The 25,227-nt window shown below is 38.6% G+C and overlaps 2 protein-coding genes across 2 annotated transcripts in view; one reads left to right on the top strand and one right to left on the bottom strand.

The window, feature by feature from the left end:
- REEP3 (receptor accessory protein 3) overlaps window positions 1-18,631 on the bottom strand; it is a 98,539-nt gene extending 79,908 nt beyond the window's left edge. The window contains exon 1 of the mRNA XM_043927025.1: window positions 18,454-18,631. Within this exon, the coding sequence (XP_043782960.1) occupies window positions 18,454-18,485 (32 nt within the window). The 5' untranslated portion in view covers window positions 18,486-18,631. The remainder of the gene's footprint in view (window positions 1-18,453) is intronic.
- Window positions 18,071-25,227, top strand: part of JMJD1C (jumonji domain containing 1C) — a 302,277-nt gene continuing 295,120 nt past the window's right edge. The window contains exon 1 of the mRNA XM_043927017.1: window positions 18,071-18,294. The gene's annotated coding sequence lies outside the window, so the exon portion shown is untranslated. The remainder of the gene's footprint in view (window positions 18,295-25,227) is intronic.

Genomic DNA, 25,227 nt, shown 5'->3' with positions numbered 1-25,227 from the left:
ACATGCTTTTTTAAAAAAATCTCAGTTTCCAAACCTTTTCTTGTTTACATTAGAAGTTCCATTTTATCTCATGAATTTCCAGTCTTTTAAAAATGAATTATTTTATTGAAGTGTAACTGATTTGTAATTTGTTAAATTCTACTGTGCAGCAAAGTGATTCACTTAAACATGTAATTCTTTTTCATATTTTCTTCCATTAGGGTTTATCACAGGATACTGAATACAGTTCCCTGTGCTATAGAGCAGAACCTTGTTGCTTTCCAGTCATCTTTAATAAGAAACATTCCAAAATTACCCACTTCCTTTATTCCACCAGTATGCACTTGGGGCTTTGGGCAGTACTCCTTTTCTTGTACAAGCTGACTGATGATTCATTTTCTAATTTCCCCTTCTTAAACCATTCTTATGAAATCCTCCAAGATTCCTCAAAGAGGCTAACATTCTTCACATTTAAAAAAAGTGTTAAACTAGCTGGCAATCCTATTGATGTTTCTGGGTGACTACTGGGTAGTGCAAGAATATGGATAATTTCTACAGTTAAATCTAGATTTATTTACTTTGCATTTTCAAACTAGAAATCACCACATAATCTGCATATCTACAAGCTAATGTCTCATAACTATGTTCCCGAGGTGCCGTGAGGCTCTGAACGTCCTCCTCTATCGGCCAATGAGCACAGCGCACAGAGTGATAAAGGATCGAGGGGACAGCCCAGTAAGCCGGTGAATCCTGGCCATCCGCGGGCGAGGGACGTCTCAGCCAGGTCACCACACAGCGCCGCTGACCACACGGAACACAGACGACTCTAATATTTTCCATTTCCCCCTCTTCTATAAATGATGCTCAGGATGCCTAAGGAATCAGAGCTACACAATGATAAAAAATGTTAATATTACACGTTAGCTCCCATAGATAAGTTCAAACCCACTCCAGATTCTAGGACTATTGTCTCTGCTTTGTAATAGTGGAGAATGACTCTAAAACATGTAACCAAAAGCTGTATTATTCTCGTGTAGGGATTAGGGAACTTCAAGCAATGCAACATTTTTTGACCAGATAAACTATCAAAACAGAGAAGTAACATCATTAAGAACACAAAGCAGCAGCTGTTAAGAAAATTATTCTACATTTTGACATCAATACTCTTAGGTCTATCTTAATCCGGAAGTAGTTATGTGAAGCCATGTTGATTGGCACTTTTTTTTTTTAGACACCAAATTACTTTTTATAGTCACATACCATATACCAAGTGGACAGACAAGAAAAATACTGTTATCTGAAAATAGTGGCCGGGGGGGTGCTCTTAAGTGGCCATCTATGCACCTACTTTTAGAAGCTCAAAAATCCTTCGAATATATAAGGAACTTGACATCTTCACTGGACTCATACCAGTTTTGAGCGGGGGCGGGAGGGGGGAGAAGGACTAGAGACAGCCTGCCTGGCAGTTGCACAGAGGTTCTGGCCTTTTTTCACATATTCTTCATGACAGGTGCAGCTCCCTCCCTCCCTCCCTCTGGGGCCTGGCTTAGCACCAAAACTGGCCTCAACACCAGCCAGAAACATACAGGCTGGGACAGGGGCAGTGTCTCCTTTCTGTTGGTGTCTGCTCTGCGTGGTCTTTAGCTTGTCTCTGTAGTTACTGTAGATACCTTAATCCTGACTCACTGTAAGTATTATGCTATTTTTTTTGGGGGGTGGTGGGGCGCTGTGCCATGCAGCTTGTGGGATCTTAGTTCCTGGACCAGGAACCGAACATATGTCCTTGGCAGTGAAAGGGTGGAGTCCTAACCAGTGGACCACCAGGGAATTCCCTTAAGCATTTTAAAAAATATAATAGTTATAAAGAAAATATATGATGTATAGTTCTAAGTTAGGAGCATAATGAAGTGCATCACTCATCCAGCTTCAAAGTAGAATACCACCAACACAATTGTCCCAGAGTCCCTTTCTCTCAGATTACTGAGTTAACCCCTGTCCTAAAATTTGTGCTTATTATTCTCTTTTTTGAAAAACAGATTTGCCATATATGTATGTATCTCTATATACTGTTTAGTTTTGGGCTTCCCAGGTGGCGCTAGTGGTAAAGAACCCGCCTGCCACTGCAGAGACCCCAGTTAGATCGCTGGGCTGGGAAGATTCCCTGGAGGAAGGCATGGCCACCCACTCCAGCATTCTTGCCTGGAGAATCCCCATGATCTGGCAAGAAGGAGCCTGGCGGGCTACAGGCCATATGGTCGCAAAGAGTCAGACATGACTGAAGTTACAGAGCAGAGCACATGCTAGACACTTTAAAATGCTGTCACACTAAAAGCAAGCATACTGGCTTCCCCACCGCCCCCAAGACACACTTGGGTTTTCCAAATAGTCATCCAGACTGATGCTTATAAGCAGTATCTCATTCAGTTTTACTGCTGAGTAATATTCCATTATGTAAACAGACCAAGATTTATTTACCCATTCTCATGTCCATGTAAGTTAGTATTCTTGGTAGGTTTTTTAAAAACTGTATTTATTTGGTTCACCGGGTCTTAGCTGTGACATGATTAACACAAGATTTTTTAGTTGTGGCACACAAACTCTTAGTTGTGGCATTTGGAAACAAGTTTTCAGACCAGGAATGAAACCTGGGTCCCCTGCATCGGGAGTGTGGAGTCTTGGCCACTGGACCACCAGGGAAGTCCCTTTGGTAGCTTTTTGCTTTAAGAACTTTTCTATAAATATCCTTGCAAATATCTCCTGGTTTCCATGCCAAATATTACCTAGTTGTGGAATTTCTGGTTATATAGTATGATTAATACTATGAATTAGGGCCAAAGTGTTTTCCAAAACAGTTGAAGCATCTTACTTTCTTACTGGCATCGCAAATAAAAGATCCTGTTGCTCTACCCATCCTTGCCAACACCTGGTATTTTCAGACTTCTTAATTTTTGCAAGCTAGAAAGCATGAAATGGAATTTCAATGTGGTCTTAATGTACATTTCTTTGAAAACTAATGAATTTTGTATGTTGTTTTCCCTGTCTTGTTGCTATTGGTTCAATTGTACATCTTTCTTTTAGATTATTTTCTTATTGATTTTAAAGAATTCCTATACCATCCCAATATCATACTTTGTGAGTTATATATACTATGAAACTGTCCGCATTTTTGCCCATGTTGGGCCATAACTCTAATACTGGCTTCTTCCATCACACCTTCCTCCCCTGGCCTCAAGCTACTGAGAAATTAAAAAAATAGCAATATTAGTTTCTAAACTGAGTTTTTAAAATTCTATATCCTGAGAGGTATATTTAATATAATTAGGTGGGTTTTATTCCACATAGATTGGCAAAGACAAATTTATTGCCAATGCAGTGAAAATTCAGCTCCCATTGCTGAGAATGTAAAATCAGTGTTTATACTGGCGGTAGGGGAGGTGATGCAAGAGTGTAAGGGTGGTGATGCAAGAGTAAATTATTTGACAAAAGTCACTGAAATTATTATATGTAAATCCTATCCCAATTATGCTGATGTGAAATTTTAAAAATAACAGGTGGACATTATATTTCAGGGAGGTGGGATAGCATGTTGGTTAAGGTCTGGTTTTAGAGCGAGACTGCCAATTAGCTTTGCCTCTCAGTATGTTATCACCTTGGGCAAGTTATATCACGTCCCTAACCCTCACATTTCTTAAAGGCAAAATGAGGATAGCAGCAGCACCTATATTGTTATGTCATAAATGTTTTACTTTTCACATCTCAGGAAGCAATCCACTGAAAATTTACTTTTGAGTTTGCTGTGATGTAAGGCTCTAGTCTTACTTGTACAGGAGACGGGGATCAAGACCATCCCCAAGAAAAAGAAATGTAAAAAGGCAAAATGGTGGTCTGAGGAGGCCTTACAAATAGCTGACAAAAGAAGAGAAGCTAAAGGCAAAGGAGAAAAGGAAAGATATACCCATCTGAATGCAGAGTTCCAAAGAATAGCAAGGAGAGATAGGAAAGCCTTCCTCAGTGATCAATGCAAAGAAATAGAGGAAAACAGTAGAATGGGAGAGACTAGAAATCTCTTTAAGAAAATTAGAGATACCAAGGGAACATTTCATGCAAAGATGGGCACAATAAAGGACAGAAACGGTATGGACCTAAGAGAAGCAGAAGATATGGCAAGAATACACAGAGGAACTATACACAAAAGATCTTCATGATCCAGATAACATGATGGTGTGATCACTCACCTAGAGCCAGACATGCTAGAATGTGAAGTCAAGTGGGCCTTAAGAAGCATCACTAAGAACAAAGCTAGCGGAGGTGATGAAATTTCAGTTGAGCTTTTCAAATCCTAAAAGATGATGCTGTGAAGGTGCTGCACTCAATATGCCAGCAAATTTGGAAAACTCAGCAGTGGCCACAGGACTGGAAAAGGTCAGTTTTCATTTCAGTCCCAAAGAAAGGCAATGTCTTTGGGACATTGCATGCTCAAAGTACCGCAAAACTGCACTCATCTCATACGCTAGCAAAATAATGCTCAAAATTCTCCAAACCAGGTTTCAACAGTACCTGAACCGTGAACTTCCAGATGTTCAAGCTGGGTTTACACAAGGAAGAGGAACCAGAGATCAAATTGCGAACATTCGTTGGATCATCAAAAAACCAACAGAGTTCGAGAAAAACATCTACTTCTGCCTATTGACTATGCCAAAGTGACTCTGCAGATCACAACCAATCATGGAAAATTCTTAAAGAGATGGGAATACCAGACCACCTGACCTGCCTCTTGAGAAATCTGTGTGCAGGTTAAGAAGCAACAGTTAGAACCAGACATGGAACATGGAACAATAGACTGGTTCCAAATTGGGAAAGGAGTACATTAAGGCTGTATGTTGTCACCCTGCTTATTTAAGTTATATGTAGAGTACATCATGCAAAATGCCGGGCTGGATGAAGCACAAGCTGGAATCAAGATTTCTGGGAGAAATATCAATAACCTCAGATATGCTGATGACACCACACTTATGGCAGAAAGTGAAGAGGAACTTAAGAGCCTCTTGATGAAAGAGGACAGTGAAAAAGCTGGCTTAAAACTCAACTTTCAGAAAACTAAGATCATGGCATCTGATTTCATCACTTCATGGCAAATAGATGGGGAAACAACGGAAACTGTAACAGACTTTATTTTCTTGGGCTCCAAAATCACTGCAGCCATGAAATTAAAAAACTCTTGGTCCCTGGAAGAAAAGTTATGATGAAACTCGACACGATATTAAAAAGCGGACATATTACTTTGCAAAAAAGGTCCGAATAGTCAAAGCTATGGTTTTTCCAGTAGTCATGTATGATGTGAGAGTTGGACTATAAAGAAAGCTGAGCATCGAAGAATTGATGCTTTTGAACTGTGGTGTTGGAGAAGACTCTTGAGAGTCCCTTGGACAGCAAGGAGATCCAACCAGTCCATCCTGAAGGAGATCAGTCCTGAATATTCATTGAAAGGACTGATGTTGAAGCTGAAACTCCACTACTTTGGCCATCTGATGGTGAAGAACTGACTCATTTGAAAAGACCCTGATGCTGGGAAAGATTGAAGGCGGGAGGAGAAGGGGACTACACAGGGTGAGATGGTTGGGTGGTATCACCGACTCAATGGACATCAGTTTGAGTAAGCTCCGGGAGTTGGTGATGGACAGGGAGGCCTGGTGTGCTGCAGTCCATGGGGTCACAAAGAGTTGGACACAACTGAGTGACTGAACTGAAGGCTGTAGTCACATTCTCCTTTTTCCTGAGATAACCAAGTTGTCACAACACTAATTATCCTTCCTTGCCCACTGATTTTGAATACTACTGTCATATCAGATTTCCTTACATGCCTAGGTTAGTTTCTGGATTCTTGCTTGTGTTTCCTTAAGTGTACTGTCAAGCAATGCACCAATACTACAGTGTCCCAATTACTACAACATTATAATAAATCTTGAAATGTAATAAAACAAGTTTTCCTTCCTTGTTTTTTGTTGCTGTTTTACTGATTCCTTAACCTTTGTTCTTCCCCATGAACTACGGATTAGTCTATCAAGTTCCATGAAAGCAAAAACAACACATTCTTCCTGGAATTCCAGGGAATTCTATTTTGGAAGAATTAATAACCATCAACTAATATTGATTCATTAATAAGAGCTATTCATTTATTTAGATCCTTCATCTTTCAACCACATTTTATAACTTCATAGGTTTTTCCATTGTTACAGTCTCTTTGAACAGAAGAATAGAATCTTTTTACATTTATTATCTTTATCTATATATTTGAACCCATTTCTACTATCTTTTTTTGTCCATGTGTTTCTCACCCCCTGTCCTCTTTATTTTGGTCTTTTATAATCCTCTAGCCTCCTTTTTTCTCTGTTGGTTTGGAGACTATATTTACAGCCTTTTAAATTACTGTATCTCTGCATATGACAGAGACCATTCCATTTTCTCCTTCCCGCTATGGAGAGAGAAGGGAAGAGGATTAAAACCAGACAAAAAGGTGAGAAAAACACAGAAGTGAGGACAAGAGAAGTATGACAGACTTTGAAGCTGGGGAGCCAAACTGAATGCTGTCCTTCCTCATACATCTCCTCCTCTCACCACAGTTTAGATTTGTTGTTGTTCAGTCACTAAGTCGTGTCCAACTCTCTGTCACCCCATGGACTGCAGCATAGCAGGTCCTCTGTCCTCCACTATCCCCCAGAGCTTGCTCAGATTCACGCCCATTGAGTCAGTGATGCTATTTAACCATCTCAGCCTCTGCCCTCTTCTCCTTCACATATTTAAACAGGCAGTGTCAATTTTAGCTTATAGGTTATATCATGTTCAGCGTTTTCTTTGTACGTCTCAGTCATTCAAGGTAAACAAGGTCTCTTTTTATTATAACTATTACTCTTAGAATGGCTTGCCACCTATGTTTAAGTGGTCTTTGTTTCAGATGAGTTATTTCAGTTAAAGCACAGTAAGATTTGTCACCAGCAAGCATTAAAGGTAATTGATACAGAGTTACTAGAAGTCAGTACATTTCATTTCTTTAAAAAAGTTATTTATTTTTGAGATATAGTTGATGGAATATATTATGCAAGTTTCAGGTGTACAACATAATGATTCACAGTTTTTAATGGTTATACTACATTTATAGTTATTATAAAATGTTGATTATATTCTTTGCATTGTACAATATATTCTTGTAGCTCTTAATCCCCTACGCCTAGACAGTACATTTTTTAAACTCAGGAGATCAACTGAAATAAAGTATAATTTGTATCAGATTTATTTACCATATAAAACAATACAAGAGGTGGAATTTATAAGTGCCTAAAAATATTTAATCATAATGACAATGCATAAACTTTACGGGAGAGAAAAAGTTTATTTCTAATTTGTACATCTGAAACTTTTACTTAGAGAAGGAAAAGACCAGATAGACTGTCAGAATATCTTTACACAGAGCTTTCAGACTACTTTTCTCATAGTTTTATTTAACATTTTACTAATTTTAGATTGTTTAAGATTTATCCACTAGCAAAGTTCTTCTATATGGACCAAGAGGTATATCTTTAGAGAAAAGGTTGTCCTATACTTTTACCATCTATTAAACACCTTAAAACCATTATCATTAAAAAAACAAAAAACAAAAAACACCATTATCATTTATACTGGCAAAATTAGCTTAGGTATACAAAGTAAAAACGGAAAGGCCCATATTTCAGAAAATCAGAAACAGAAACTAAGGTTGATGAAAATTAATGATTAAAAAATACAGTGTAAATAAACAAACATCAAATGAACAACTGGAAAGTTTGTTCAGCAATAGTGAGGTGTGTCAGTATTCCCATAGAAAGCAAAGACCAAGGCATAAAGCAGTGGAAGAACTGATCTCAGCTGCAATGATAACCATTAGTCAAATATCCCTAAGTTTGTTCTCTTCTATTCCCATATTCTTTAAGTCAACACTTAAGGAAACCTACTGTTCATTGTTGCTGTGGGCCTCCCAAATGTTTAAGAAAAAAAATCAGTTTATCCACTTATCAATATTTTATAGTTCTCAGTGTATAAGTCTTTCACGTCCTTGGTCAGGTTTATTCCTAGGTATTTTATTTTTTCGGTGCAATTTTAAAGGTTTTTTTTTTTTTTTAAACATTCCCTTTCCGATATTTCATTGTTAGTGTAAAGAAAAGCAAACCAACTTCTGAATGTTAATCTTGTATCCTGCTGTTTTGCTGAATGCATTTACCTAGTAGGTTTTGTGTGGAATCCTTCAATATATAGTATCATGTCATCTGCATATAGTGACAATTTTACTTCATTCCTTCCAATTTGGAAATCTTTCAGTGTCTTTTGTCTAATTGCTGTGGCTAGGACTACCAATAATTTGTCGAATAGAAGTGATGAGAGTGGGCATCCTTGTGGGATTTTAGTGGGAAGGCGTTCATCTTTTCACCACTGAACATTACATTGACTTTGGGTTTGTCATAAACAGCTTTTATTATGTTGAGATATGTTCCCTCTTTACCCACTTTGGTAAGAGTTTTTTGTTTTTTGTTCTTTTTTTATCATGAATGGATGTTGAATTTTTGTCAAATACTTTTTCTGCATCTACTGAGATGATCCTGTGGTTTTTGACTGCTGTTAATGTGGTGTATTACACGGATTTGCATATACTGAACTGTCCTTAAGAATTTGGGATGAATCCCATTTGGTCATAGTGTATAATCTTTTTAAAGTATTGTTGGATTCAGTTTCCTAATATTTTGCTGAGAGCTTTTGAATCTATATTCATCAAGCATATTGGTTTGTAATTTTCTTTTTTCTTTTTGGTGTTCTTTGGTTTTGGTACCAGCATGATGGTGTCTCTACAGATTAAAGTCAGTTTATCCACTTTATAGTTTTGGCTAGGTAGGAGCCCTTAAGATGGGTGATTATAGTTTGATAATGAAAAAGTGTGATGTTAGCAGAAGCTTTAGCATGTAACTTATTCAGTGCTGTATATAATCACGCTGTTTTGTAAATGCCAAACAATGCTGCTTATTAATTATTCCTTATATTGTTGTAATACAAGGTTAATGTGTGTGTATGCTTAGTTGCTCAGTCGTGTCTGACTCTTTGTGACCCCATGGACTACAGTCCATGGAATTCTCTAGGCCAGAATGCTGGAGTGGATAGCCTTTCCCTCCACCAGGGGATCTTCCCAACCCAGGGATCGAACCCAGGTCTCCTGCATTGCAGGCGGATTCTTTACCAGCTGAGCCACCAGGGAAGTCCAATACAAGGTTAATGTGTTCATTTAAATATCTAAGTAGTTTTATTAAATACGAAATGCTTCACAGTAATTTATCTATGATTCTCTGTAGGAAGCGTATAAGTAATATAATCAAGATCCGTAACTAGCTTTCTACTCTTCCTTTCATGCTTCCAGTGATGGAGAACAACATACTGTTTTCTTGAGACTGTCAGTCTCAGTGTTGAACAACACCAGGTGTCAAAGTTTTCCCTTACATGAATAAAATTATCTTCCCTATAACATCGACCTATTGCTCTAGCCTTGCATTTCAGTTAAAATAGAAAAATTAGTATTCCTTCTCTCATGTGACAACTCAAATTATGTGTAGACAGCTATTTTGTTAGATTTTCCCCCCTACTTTTCTAATCCAATCCCTCAAATTATTCCTTGCCATATACTAGTTTTCCTGTTTTTATAAAAGAGATTGTTATGGGTTGAATTGTGTCCCCCTTAAAAGATATGGTGACTTTATCTGAAGACAGGGTCTTTGCAGAGGTAATCTAGTTAAAATGAGGTAATTAGGGTGGGCTCTAATCCTATATGACTTGTATCCTTATAAAAATGGGAAATTTGGACACAGAAACAGGCACAAATGGAGAATGCCAGGTGAAGATGAAAGCAGAGATCAGGGTGGAAGCTAGGAGAGAGACATGCAACAAATTCTCTCTCAGCCCGCAGAAGGAAGAACCTGTTGACACAATGATTTTCTGTGGTTTAAGCTATCCAGTTTGGTGGTACTTTGCTGTAAAAGTCCCAGCAAACTGTATATAATACATTACTCAGAAATGTGACATAAAGGTTAAGGAAGTTTTCCACAGCCTAATGCTTGGGTTTATATATGGGTGAGAATAATTCTTTCAAAAACCAGTAAAATGGGCATATTATTACTTGAAAATATTAATGCTCTCTGCAATGAAATATTTGAATACATTCTGAAATTAAATTCTGAATTACTGGCCAGCACAAGTCTATTGGGTTTAGATTTTTCTTATGACTTTTGTTTTCATGATTTTTCTTTTTTTATGTTGCTCTGCTTTTGTAGAGTTGATGAGACTGTTAATAGCAAAGAAAGCAACATGCTGGTAACCCTTCTCTCTGCATTCAAATCCTAATATGCTAACAACTTCGGGGCCAGGAAAACTGGAATTTGTAAACCACATTTCATTTATAAATTTAGAAAATAAGGACTATGAGAGTTAGTATGCAGAATAAGAGATTACAAAAATTATTTTCAAAGTGTGCTGCACCAACAATTGTCATCAATTTGGGGAAATTCTCTGTACATTCTGAAATAGAAATTAATTTTGAAATAGTATTAAAAATGTGAGAATGATCAGCAACAATATTTTATCTAGAAAATTCTTAAAAGATATCCCAAGATGCTTTATGACTTTCCATATCATTATGGCTTATAATTTCTCCCACAGAAGCAGGAAATAGTAAACAACAAAGCCATTTTCAGATGGGGACACTGAGGGCATTGTATCTTGTAGAGCATCACTCCAACAGAACCAGGCAACATCTGGAGATATTTTTGGCTGTTGTACCTGTGGGAGGTGCTACTGGCATCCTGTGAATAGAGGCCAGGGATGCTGCTAACCCTTCTACAATGCACAGTACAGCCCCCTACAAGAAAGAACTATCCAGTCCAGAATTTCAGTAGTGCTAGCTTAAGAAACTCTGACATATTTAAAGGATCTTCCAATGAAATATGGAGAAGGAAATGGCAACCCACTCCAGTTTTCTTGGCTGGAGAATCCCAAGGATGGAGAAGCCTGGTAGGCTACAGTCCACGGGGTTGCAAAGAGTGGGACACGACTGAGCGACTTCACTTTTCACTTTCCAATGAAACAAAAAATAGTTTGAATATCAATATGAAGAGGTGTATAATATTTTAACATTAGCTAGTCTGAGTTATACTTAAAATAATCTCTAGCCATTGTTAAATAATTCCATTCCAATTGCAACCATTGTCTCTGACCATAGTATCTTAGTAGGACATTTCACCTGAATTTTAGTTATAGTGGCTTTTGTTAATTCCCACATGCCTGAAGCTGGTAAATTTGCTTCAGTAATAGGGATAACTATGCTTAAACTATTAACAGACAGTTTTGTAAACATAAAGACACATAACAATTTTTATCTTTGTCATTTATCTTCAACGAAAGTGGCGGTTTAAGGCAAATGCATGACCAATGACAGAAATAAGCTCATGTTCCTGTAACAGAGACTCAGCAGTGGTCTTCTCCATGTGATGACCAAACAGTAATATCATATTTAAGATATTTAAGTTACCCATTTCTACTATTATTATTGTAATATACTGTTTGTTTGTGCTTCCCTAGTGGCTCAGATGGTAAAGAATCTGCCTGCAAAAAAAAAAAAAAAAAGAATCTGCCTGCAATGTGGGAGACCTGGGTTTAATCCCAGGGTTGGGAAGGTCCTCTGGAAGAGGGCATGGCAACCCATTCCAGTATTCTTGCCTGGAGAATCCCCACGGATGGAGGAGCCTGGCAGGCTATAGTTCATGAGGTCACAAAGAGTCGGACACGACTGAACGACTAAGCACACATACTGTTTATTTAAACATTTAAATCTATACTGAAAAAAAAATATAAAAATCTCTGTGCTAAAATTATTTTAAAAAATCCAGTGGAGGTCCAGTGGTTAAGACACCATGTTTCCAATGCAGGGGGCGCAGATTCGATCCCTGGTTGGGGAACTAAGATCCTAAATGCCACATGGCAGAGACAAATTAAAAAAAAAAAAAATACAGTGGAAAAAGAGATAGCTAATATAGCAGCAGTGACAAAAAGTGGACAAAAGCAAATTGTTTCTGAAATGAAGGCTGACAAAGGAATCTTGTTGGAAGTTTTGGCCTGTGTGATGAAAACAAGACCCAAAGGTTTAGGATGTGTTTTCTTTCTTAATTAAGGAAGACAGAAAAAATGACCTGTTGCAGGACATGCACAGAAAATTCCATGTTTAAGATTTTTAACTTTTCCAATTTCTTTGAAAATATCATTGCTCCTATTTTCCTTATTTCTCATTACCTAAAAGCAGTAAGTATCCTATTCTTAGAATCACTCAGGAACATTTAAGCTATCTACATGATGAGCTCATCAAAACTGGTAAATAAAGTTATTATTAAAATCTACGTTAAGTTAATTGAAAGAAATTATTTTAGCCATCGGAATTCCCTGGGAGCTCAGTGGTAAAGAAGCTGCCTGTAATGCAGGACACGTGGGTCAGGAAGATCCCCTAGAGAAGGAGATGGCAACCTACGCCAGTATTCTTGCCTGGGAAATCCCATGGACAGAGGAGCCTGGCGGGCTATGGTCCATGGGGTCACAAAAGAGTTGGACATGACTTAGCAACTAAACAACAACAGTCATTTTAGCTATTATTGAGATTTTACCAAAAGGAAGAAAAATCACTAGTAAATTGTGACTGCCCTCAAAGTTCCCAATGATTTAAAAATTACTCAAGATGTTTTCCATTAATCCTGTCATAATCTTAACAAATATACACACAAAGGGTAGAAGCAGGTTGCTTTTATAATAATACATTTCAGGAATGAAACAGGCTTGCACTAGAGTAATGTTAAGTAAAGGTGATGAGAACTGGGTGAATCTGGATAGATCTTGAAGATGGAGTCAATGAGATTTACCATAGTATTCAATGTAGAGAACAACAGAAAAAGAAGAATCAAGGATGATGCCAAGTTTTGCTGCGATTCATGGGGTGGCAGAGTCGGACACGACTGAGCGACTGAACTGAACTGAACTGAACAGAATGAAGCCCTGAGTTGTCAATAATTGAGCTGGGGCAGGCTGCCAAAGTCAGGTCAAAAAGGCAATTCAGGGGTTCAGTTTTGGATAGCTTGAGTTCAAGATGACTTCTATTGGGTTGGCCAAAAAGTTTGTTTGGGTTTTTCTGTAATGTTTTACAGAATGAACTTTTTGGCCAACCCGACAGATGTTTCCATGCAGACTCAAGCAGTTAAAAATACATATGATCATGAGTTCAGCAGACGTCTAGGTTGAAGATGTAAATTAACGAGAGCCCTCATAGGGGTATGGATAGAAAAGAAAAAGGCTGAGCCTCTGGACACATCAATTTTAATAATTCAGGGCATGTGGAAGAATGTGGCCAGGGAGACTAAGTAGGGAGTGGCCAGTGAGTTTAAGAAAAAAAACAATGCAAGCAAGGTTTCTGGGAATCCAAGTGAAGGAAGTATTTCAAGGAGAGAAAGAGCAATTGTATCAAAAGCTGCTGCTAAGTCAGAAGAGGACCAACCCTTTTGGCCATGTGGAGGAGTTGATGGTAGAGCCTAATTGGTATGGGTTCAAGAGTGACCCAAAGGATGACTGGTGAAGGTGTATGTAGACTGTTCTTTTGAGGAGTCTTTTGCTTTAATGAGAGGAAGAGAAATAGGTAAATGAGATGGAAAGTAGAGCACATTAAGAGAGGTGTTTGTTTTTTTTTAAGATGGGAGCAATAATAGCATGTTTGCATGCTGACAAGAAAGATAAAGTGGAGAGGGAAAACAGATGATGTTGGAAACAACTGCTAGAGTGTGGTTTTTAAGGGATGTAATTTAGACTCTAAAGATACTCACTAAATACAATGGAAGAGGACCAATTAAAGAAAGAGAACTGAGGTTTTACTACTACTGCCAGATAATAAAATTACAGTAAGAGGAAAATTAAAATGTGTTAAGATGTAAAAAGGGAAATGCAGATTTATGGAATTTAAAGGGAAGTCTCTAAATTTATCTAAAAATTCTATATGAGAAAATAGTTCTAATTAAATATTTGGAGTAAATATTTTATATTTAGAAGTGAAAAAAAAATCACAAAATAAAAAATGAACAAGTTGAACTATAAACTGCATTAAAACTATAAACTCTCTGGATAACTTAACTAAAGAGAAGTATAGTTAGATGTAGAAACACACTTGCATCAAATAGGACTTAAGGTTGATTTATTAGGTAAGGAGTTCAGATAAACAAGTAAATTATTAAGTAGGCAAGAGATTAATGGGTAAAGTGCATAGATTATTTGTATATGACATAATAAATATTAGGACAAATATTAATGCTAATAAGAAAAATACAAAAGAAAACAATGTTATATTCATTAGGAAAACATTAAAAAAAATTAAACCTTCCCAATCTGGCTACACTGTGATAGAGACAGTACTCATACCTTGCTGGTGGTAGTGTAAAATATTAATTATTTTTTGGATAGCAATTTGGACATTGACATTAAAGGTCACAAAAATATTCATAACCTTTGATTCAGAAATACTCCTCTTGGATATTTATCCTAAGGAAACACTTTAAAAATATATATAAATGATATCCAATTCAGTATTATAATTACATTATAGCATTACCTATGATAATGAGATACTAGAAATGGTCTAAAAGGAAAATTAAAAGATCAAAGAATGGCTATGAAAATTATGAATAGTGGCCTGAGCAAATGGAAGATATAAAATAAGGTTTCAGAGCAATGTAGGAGATGCTTATCATATAACAATAAATGGCAGTGTAAAAATCACTTTTACTATACTTTTAATTACCACTATGTAACCTACACAGAAAGACAAAGAAAAATGTAAACTGAAAATAGTTTAAATGTTCAGTACACTGAGACTGTAGGTGAATATGTTCTTCCTTGTTCTGATAATAACTACTAACATTACTGAATACTTACTATCTACCTGATGGAGGAGAATGAACATTATGTATATGAACACATTTAATCCAATGGGGTAGGCAGCAGCCAATACTAAATGGCACAGCTGATATTTGAATTCAGACAATTTGCGTTCAGTCCTGATCATAATGACCAGCTATGCTGTAGACACAAATCAGAAAAATGGGATTTCCCTCAACCTCTAAGAATCATGTTTTAGAAGGTTATGGGTATCACGTATTATATTACATATAATATCATTTGGTAGTCTCAGATTACTATCACTTAATAATTGCTAACTAACCTTTCAATTTTGCCTGTAAAAATAAAGCAAGCTAATTTTAAACAGACTGGAAGAAAAATGAAAATCCTTACAGCATCGCAGAATGCTACAGCTGACAAAACAGTTTGGAGATTCCCAGACCCTTCTACCTCTACAGAGTAAGAAACAGAGGTCTATAATCAGTGAGAACTGACTAAAGGTCATGCATCTGGTTAATACAACCAAAGCTAGTTCTAAATTCCAGGTTTCCAAGGATAACATTAATGATGATGACAGTCCAGTGATATTTCTTGCTACACCATCTAACTTCTCTCCCTCATAAAAACAAAAACCCTATCTATATACTAAGTTTTAAGTGCATAACAACTGTCAGGCACATTTGGTGTGTTTTAGTTAAACTAAATATTGACAACAGTTTTAAGTAGTAAATATTATAATCATTTTTAAGACGATGAAACACAGATTTAGTACATTGCCCGGGTCCATTAACTGGCATCCAGGGCTGATTACCAAGTCAGTGCTCTTCCTAGTAAGGGTCTGCCACTGGGCGAGGGAGAAAGTGCTCACGCACTCAGGGAGCTCAGGTTAAAGAGGGTCCTTGTGTTCCTTGTTCATATCGCCCAGGGTTCACATGGAGAGAACTGTCTGATCTTTCTTTAGGCTCAGGACCAGCTGGCTGTTCCAGAGGATTAGAAACAATGTAGTAAATTCTATTTGTGAGTGTGAAAAGGTTTCCAAGTTTGTATAAACCCTGGGGTTGATCCTTCATGTTCTTACTCTTCTGTGTGATCAAGGGAGTAGAAAACGGGCAGTGCTTAGAGAAACTGAGGAGCAGAGGACAAAATATAATGATGCTTATATTCCCTGGCAAGTGTGCTTTTTAATATGCTAATAGTTCAAGGGCTCAAGAGATAAACTTCCTGACACTTGATAAATACACTCTCATGACCTTTTCTCCCTCACTATTATCTCCCTTTCCTTTGCCTTGCACTTTTAATTCTGTAAATTCTAGCACTGCAGGCTTTAATCCTCTCTCCAGTTAGGGAACTCCTTAAGGGGTCTCCCATCTTCAGAGTCTCACCATTCACAACCATCTCACCTAAGGCACAGAATCCTCTAAAGCAAATCCACGGCTGCCTAATAATAGCTATCACTTCTCCTTGACTATTCCTTGAAAACAGGCCCCCGCCTACCTTTCCAGCTTTCTCTCTCCAGTCTCTAAGTCCTCCGTAACTAATCTGGGCTTTCCCTTCTCTGTTCTTTGGCTCACAGTGACCCGTTTATCTGGAATCCTCTCCTTTTTCATCTTCAGCTGTCTAAAGTCAGTCCGTCTTTGAAGGCCCATCTCAAATGTAATCGCCCTTGCTTTTTCTGATTCTCCAACCAGATACAATCCCTTCCTTGTCTAAACCCTATAGCTCTGCGTGTAACTCTTCACCCTGTACTGTACAGACTTCACCCTGTACTGCAGGTATCTGGTATTGCAACTGTCAGTTCCATTAAGATTGGTCATATATGATTAATCCTTGTGTTCTACATAGCACATAGAAGACATTCATACTCATAGTTAATGATCAAAAACAAAAATCTGACTTTGATGAATGCAAATTAAATGAGTGCTTCACAATTCTCTGTCAGTTAAAGAACTGGTTAAAGGAACTCCGAGAATAAAAAAAATACAAACAAAACAACACGACAATGTCTTAATTGGATACTTGATTTTCCAAGCACTGACACAACAGTTGGTAGACATCTACCAGGTCAGGAAAGTTACGTCTGTGTTATGAAAACATAGACTTAAAAGAAGGCCCCAAAAGGCAAAAAAACCCCCCAAAAAACAAAAAAAAAACAACAACAAAAAACCTAAACTAAAAAACAAAATCTTAAGACATCTGTGGTATTATTTCTTGATTTTTAGTTTTGTACAAATGAAGATGGGCCCCTCTGAAGCTTTAAAACTAAAAACTATACGGAGGAAGATAAAAACTGCATTCAGACAATCAAATGACACATCTTGAATGCTACTGCAAATCAAGTTAAACAGGGCTACCAAGCGATTGATTCACTCTCAAAGAAAAAACAAAACAAACCCAAAACAAATCAAAACACCAAACAACAGAAAAATTAGCTAATTCTGACTGAGAAATAAATGAGCAATCTGGCAATGTTCTTTTTTCCACATTATAAAGTTAATCGGAAAAGCCTGCCACCTGAAAACATTTCAGAAAGGTACAGAGATAATACTCCTACAGAGATCATGATTAATGAATCCATGGGCCCCTGGCTATATCTACGTCACTGTTGTTTACTTCGTGACTTTCGTGTTCCAGGTGGGGGTTAAATCAAGAAGGATTGGAGAAAATCAGTTTAAATTGCAGTCCAATCTTTACAGAGTAAACCCCACAACTCCACTAATTTTTTTCTTATGGGCCTGTAACAGTGGTAAAAGCACAATGAAATGAATGGATAATCCGAACAAAGGCCACAGGCACCTGCAACCTCTCAATCCCTTTGCAAATATTTCCACCACGACAGGGCCAAATTCTGGGATCCGTTCGAGCAGGCGAGTGTCGCCATTCAATAATGAGCTCCTTTCTCGATAAGCTGTAAATCTCGGGGCAACTGAGGCCCTTCCTAGGGATCTGAGCTGGGAGCGGTCTCGGATTTTTAGACAAATCTCTCCTCCTACCACACGTGACCGAGAGGCAATCAGCCGCCCTGGGAGACCCGCAACGCCCGATACAAAGGCTCGGCGCTGCCACGGCATCCTCAGGAGGATCGCCGAGCCTCCCGCGCTTAGTTTCTGCGGAGCCTGCGCAGGGCGCCGCCGCGAGGCGCGCCGCTCCCGGGCCCGCAGGGCGGTGCCGCGCAGCGCGGGGAGAGCGAGCAGGGAGCGCGCGCCGCCTGCCCTGCGCGCCTGCCCACCCAGCGCCGCGGGAGCAGGGCCGGCGAGCCGCACGCAGTCCGGCCGCACCGCAGCAGCCGGGCCCTCGGCCGACGCAGGGAGCCCCGCAGCGACGTGGACTAGGGTGAGGAGGCCGAGGGCTCCCAGACCGCGGGCAGGCCCAAGGCCGGGCCAGCCCACCCCGCCCAGGCCCGGGCCTTCCCTTCCCCTCCCGGGCCCTGCCGCCACCCCCGGCCTCCGGGGCCTCGCGTGGGGGCGGAGGGGCGCCGTGAGCGGCACTTACACCACGGCTCTGGAGATGATCCAGGACACCATCTTCCCGGGGCCTTGGACCCCACCTCGGGGGCGGGTGGGTGCCGAGGGTGGCGGACCAGGCGGCCAACGGCAGGCCGCGCGCCCTCCGGCTCCTGGCACTCCCCGGGGCCGCGCTGGCGCCCTCGGGAGCCGGGCCCGGTGTCTGCGCGCGGCGGCCGGAGCTGCGCGGCGGTCGGTACCCCCCCACCCTTCCCCGCCCGCCGGCAGAGCCGCCGCGGAGCCAGCCAGCCCCGCCCCTACGCTCCGCTGATAGGCGGCGGCGGCGCGTTGGCCGAGGCCAAGTCTGGGCTGCCCGGCTCCGGGGGCTGGGCTGCCGGGACCCCTGCCCGCGCCGTACGGCCTTGCCGCCTGGATCCTTGGCTCTGACCTCCGGGTTCTGGCTCCTTTCGTCCAGAACGCCCACCAGGCGTAGAGGGGAGAGGGTGGTGAGAGGCCGAGGAAGGGGACTTGGGGGTTGTTAATATCTGTGTGAAAAACAAAATAGTAGTCGTGGAAACGGTGTCTGACAGAGTCCTTTTGGACCAGGCCCTAGATTCTGGAGAGGAGAAATTTTGAGATGTGTTTAGCTACATCGGTGTTCTCAGTGTTCACTGAGGCCCTGGACATCATCAAAGCACCGCATTTTCAGGCAGAGGTCGGAGAATCGTTGCTCAGGCCTGTCAGGAGTCTCCTGGTTTGTGATGCAATGCAGGGAGGGGCAGAGGAGGAAAGCCTTGGATTTCAAGTTTGCAGTCGTGAGTGTGTAGATACCACTGTTCTGGGCCTCTTACGACATCTTCCTATCACCACATCCGCAAAGCCTGTATTACAAACACACCTCTGACCTGCCAGATATTCAGAGTAAAAGTTGGATTTAGGATTCCTGACCTGACTTGCTATTTATAGCTGTCTGTTTTTGGGGAAGTTGGGTTACTGGTCGAACCTTGCAGGTCTCTCAGGTATCTTAATTTCAGGAGGCAGAATTTAAACTGATATTTTTGGTGGCAGTATCGAATCGAGGAAGTGATCTTGAAATTTAATTCGCATCTTTTTTTTTTTTTCCTGTTAAGACGGTAATAAAAGATAATTCTAGTATTCAGATGGTACGAAGAGTAAAGGATGAAACGTGGGCTTAAGCCTTTAATTAAAAGTTCTAGGAAATATAATAGTTTATTTTGTGACCATACTGTAATTTATTCTTTTTGTTCCTCGGTTTCCCTGTAGTAAAAAGAGGTCAGTAATACTGCAGTTTACCTCTTGTCTTCCAGGGTTGACATGAAGTACGCTAAATACATTTTATAAAATTCTGCCACTTGTTTGAGAGAAAATAAAAAACGAATAGGAGATTATCTTGAGTTCTTTTAAGGTCCCAGGTTCAGTACATTAGTAATGTTTTTGTTATGCAAGGAATGAAATCGGAAACTCCTTTTTACTCTTGGGTAGGCTTTTTACTCTTGGGTCGCAAAGAATTGGACATGACTGAGTGACTGAACTGAACTGAGGCTCTTTTTGCTTATTTATGCATTTTAAGACATATATATTTCAGGGATCTCATTAATGAAAATTTGCATTTGTCTGGAATAATTTTTGGCCATTATTCAGCATTATTTGAAAATCAGGTGTGCCACATAAACACCAGTTTTCTAAAAAGTTCTCTTGCCCAATAAAACTCAAAGTATTTGAATGGCATTCAGATTCCTCCATGAACTGATCCTGAAATGTTTTTACAGCGTTAATTTTTCCTGCCCTTCCAGTCTCTAATGTATTTTTTCCCTTACCTTTCTTCTCTGAACCAAGCTATATTTTCATGTTCCGTGCCTATGCCTGTACTTCATTTTTTCTTTAATAATTTGTGTCCTGTTCTCTGCCTGTCAAGAGTCTTTCAGTGTCCTATGCCATGAAGATGTCCTGATTTTCATAGTTATTCATTTTCTCCAGGCCCCCATAATCAATTACTTGAATTTCTATTTAATGCCTGTCATTCTGCTTTATATTGTAGTTATGTTTTACCTAGGTCTGACCTACTGAATGGTAAAATGTTTAAGGACAGGTATGGTATATTAGTTATTTGTGTTTTCCTATTGTCTAGGATAGAGTAATTGCCCAGTAAAAGTTCAAATAATGTTTTTTAAAACTTTTACAACTCAGAGCCCAGGTAGTGTTTATTCCTGTTTAGTACACTGGAAACTGAGGTTTAGGGAACTCACTGCCAATGACCACGTAACTTATAGGTGATAGAACTGGAACTCGAAAGCATGTTTCCCAAGTGTTCTTTACATTATACTGTGGTAGCCCGATTGTGTTTAAGGCAGTGGGTCCAGATGGAGGTTCCCTCTAGGGGGAGGTTGGGAGGTGTTCTTTGGGGGTTGTTGGAATGATTGAGGCAAACCACTAGCATTTGATGGGTTGCTATATACTCTTTGTAGGTGCACAGGCTGTCCTGAACAAAGAATATTCCCATGTTTTGCAAGATTTAAGAACACACTGCCTGACATTTGTGTAATATTTGTACTTATCTGAACCTAGAACCTCTGTTTTATGTATAAAGCATGGTTTTAACCGCTACTGAATTTTCCAGTGTCTATTTCTAGATGCAACTTGTGAAAGAAAGATTTGTTTTGTTCACAATTTGATCAGGAGTTGTTTACAGTTTTGGAAAATTATGTCACAAAGTACTTTGCGTTCATAGCTGTCGTGGTTAGCTGGTAATTACTCTTGTATGTTTTCTAGTTCAGTTTTGTTTCAAGATTAACATGCTGAAATACATGCCTTATTTTAAATGATTTTTATTTCACTTTTCCATCTATGTTTTATTTAGGATAGATACATGGGTTTGTTTGAAGTCTGTAGGGAGATTGTTTTTAATTTCATTTCTGGGTGATAAAGCAGAAGCTGGCAAATATTTTATGAAAGGGGAACATCAAGCCTGATTTGGTTGAGAATTCTTAGTCTAAACAGATTTTAATTTCATCTGAGGAGTTGCCTTACATGAGAAGAACCCAGATTTTAGTAGTGGGTGTACTGGGCTGTGCCTTGATAGTTGAGATCTGATAGTAGATGGCCATTAGGTTAGTGCTTCATCGTGTAAGGCAAGGCTCAGAGACATGGGAGAAAAGGAAATACATGACCTGCTGCCTTTTAAAGGGTGGTCTCTTTTGGCATACTTGAGACCATTTCTTGTTTAGAAGATGGAAAATTGTTTCTTTAAATACTAAACTTAATTGCTTTTAAAAAAGCATATTGCTAATATTCATTTGAGTGGTTCCTTCACTGTGTTCTGCATAGACTCTTTTCTTTGGGTGTTGTGTTTAATCATGGTGGGATGCAGTATATTTAGGGCAAAGGACATTCTATCAGGAAACCTATTTCTAATTGCCATTCATGTGATGTTTGGCAAGTGTATCTATGTTTCCTGTTAAGTGAGGATGATAATATTATGATAATCAAATGCAAGGGGTTTTAAAGAGTAAGGGTAATTAGACTATTAAAAAGAATTGATTTTTCTTCTGCGTTTTCACTTTTAGAGTTCCTGGGAGATACGTGGAATATGTGTCTCCTACATGTTAAAGGAGCTGATTTATTAGGGAAAAAAGAGTGGGAAGGTACCTCGGAGAGCAGATAGTAAGAGAATTACAGAGTACAGAGATAGTATCTAATCTATATAATTAATGAGTATACTAATGAAACTGAATCTAGGTCACCTTCCCATTTCTGTTGGAGGAGTATTTTCAAGTGCTTGAAAATATTTTTATGTATAGAAAGGCTAAAATGACTAACTTTTATAGTTTATTAAAAGTATAGTCTACCTTTAATAGTTGTTTAGAAAATGACATGAGGATCTTAAAGAGAATAACTTAAAAGACAAAATCTTTTGTTTTTCCATCTGTGGCTAGATGAATGTTTTTTACGTGTTAGCCAGTTTGTTTTATGGTATTATGGTTACAACAGGCCAGTTTTGGCATCTGAATCAAATTATAAAGAAATAGTATTGAAAATACCATAATTGGATTGTATTAGAATAGAAAGATTAGATTCTGAATTAAGTTTTTGATAGTTACTAGCCAACATTCAATGAAGAAAGCAAAATGCATCTGCCGGTGGCTGGGTCTAGGGAATGCACGTATCTGAGGCTGTTACATGTATGAGGTAGTAGCTTTGGTTGCAATGATGAAGGATTTAGACATATTTCAGGTACTTTAGCTGTTCATTTAAATCATAGTTCTTGACCTACTTGAAATCAAGGTAGATCTATGATTTCAGGTATTGCTCAGGTACACATTGGGTTGTTATGTAATTTACAGAGGACTGAAATATTTGGCAATTCTATTATGTCCACTAAGCAGAACTTTAAACAATTTTTGTTGATAGTTTTGAGTGGTAGTTCAAAGCACATGGAATAAAATTCGAAAGGGTGAACAGTGTAAAGTTAGTCTTCTTTTATCACTTGTCTCCAGCTATCCACTGCCTTACGAGGCCTATCTCTATTGCTGGGTTTTTGTTTTTGTCTGCTGAGAGTCAAGTCTTGAATGAGACTCAGTTGTTTATAGGTATTTAAGATAAAAGTAGAATTTTACATCAGTTGGGACATGATGTAAAATTTAGTAAATGATTTTGTGACAGCCAGCTAGCCATTTAATAAAATCTGAAGAGAAAGTAATTCTTGATGGAGAGAACTGTAAATGTAAAAACTAAAAGTACCGCGAAAGTATAAAAAGGGAACACATGTAAAGGCAATGTAATCTTGATAATGAAAAGGCCTGTCAATGCGTGCTGTAAAATCAGAAACCAAAAGGGCAAATTTCATAAGATTTGATTGCATAAGACTTTAAAACTCCTATGTCGTCAGAAACAACATAAACAAAATTTCAAGACAAATGACAAATTGGGGAAAAACATTCGTAAAACCAAAGGTTAATATTCTTAATATACAAAGCACTTGTTAAAAAACCATTAATTAAAAACATATCACAAAACTCAAGAATATCTGGTTTCCAGTCTGGCATGGAAGAAGGAGCTTAGGAGTTGCCACTGTAATCTAACAACAAGTAAAAAGCTGGACAAACTAAAAAAATTAACAGCTCTTTTTAGATGCTTCAGAGAAATGAGGTCATGAATGTTCTCCCAAATTGGAGAGAGAGGCAGGCAGTACAGAGAATTACCACTCACCAGAGTGGAAACCTCTGCAAGGATCAGTGCTAGGGTAGGAAAGCCTGAGCCATCAATCAACCAACCAGCCCAGGGTGGACAACTCTGAGAGTTAAAAGCTGCAGGAGAATCAGATCTTAATGTGGGAGAAAAGTTCCTCCCTGCTGGAAGCCGGCAGGGGAAGGAAAAAGAAACCATTTGGAAATACACCAAATACTCTTTGAAATGCTCTTTTTAACAAGTTGTGCCCTCAGGAGAAACTATTTCACCGGAACCTAACCTAACAGGGGAAGGGAAATACCCAGCACCAAGCGAGCTCTAGCCTTCCACCAGGGCTTGCCTCCTTTCCTCGCCTTCCCTTACCTTGAAATTCCTTTATGTAATTACCACCATCCTTTAAAAAAAAAAAATTATTCCTGGTTCTAAGAAAGCATGTACTCTCGCTAAAAATCACTTGAAGAAACTCCTCATCTTTCCTTTCCTTGCGGACCCTCTACGTTCTCCTTCTCTCCTGCCCTAATACTTTTCTCCTTTACTTGTATCCTGTTTTTGAGACTTCCCTATTGTTACTTGTGACTATAGTTCATGGATTTCCACCACTATGTAATATCCATCCTGTGTAGTATATACAGTATATTTTTCATTCCAAATAAGGATATTTTGGATGTTTAAAAATTTTTTTTTTTACTCCAATTGCTTACGTGAAGGTTTACCTAAGGTATGTAATATGTAAAGCATCACATTTAAAGCATAATAAGCATCATATTTTAAAAATTATAGATATTTTTATGGTTGCCATCCCTCCTAGTAAGCTTCTCGAAAGCGGGAATTAGGTCTTCCACATCACATCCTGCATTACCAGCCTTGCATATAAGAATAAATGTTTGCTTCATTGAATTGAATTCTGTTCTGTACTGTCCATGCAGCACCCTCTTGAAAGCTCAATGTTCTGTAAGCCTCAAATTTCAAAAGAGAGATCTATTGGGAACCAAAATTCTTGGCCATGTTATAACATGTGAAAATTGAGTTGAAAAATTTCAACAACTTGATCAAAATAAATAGGAATTAGCAGGGTAATAAATGTCACGAATTCTTACCTGACAGTTTTAAATTGGAACATTCTTAAAATGTTAAGCTATTACTTTAGTTTCTCTTTCTAGAGATGGAAGTAATAACCCCTTGTTAGTTGTGTAATATTTAACTAGTATTTACAAGAAACTTTTATTTCAGAGGTCTAGAATAATAGAATAATGTAGTTAAAAACTTTAAAAGGGAAAACTGGTTGTATTTTTAAACATTAGGGAATGTTTAGCTTTATGTTATAATTTTGTTACAGGACTTATACTTAAAAATTTTTTATTTTATATTGGAGCATAGTTGGTTAACAATGTTGTGATAGTTTCAGGTGTACGGCAAAGGACTTGTACTACTGTATTAAAAAAAAAAAAAAAGCTGTTGCTCATAGGGTCATATTGGTACCATGTTGAATAGTTTCTTGAAAAAGAAGCACTCTCATGCTTTTTTTGTACCTGTCCTGGGCCTGGTACATTCACAGTAAGTGTTGCACCAAGGAGCCTACATTTTATTTATTTATTTATTTATTTATTTTTTTTTTGAG

The sequence above is a fragment of the Cervus elaphus genome, chromosome 15 (assembly GCF_910594005.1).
Source record: "Cervus elaphus chromosome 15, mCerEla1.1, whole genome shotgun sequence".
NCBI lineage: Eukaryota > Metazoa > Chordata > Mammalia > Artiodactyla > Cervidae > Cervus > Cervus elaphus.
This window is presented reverse-complemented; position numbering and strand designations above follow the sequence as displayed.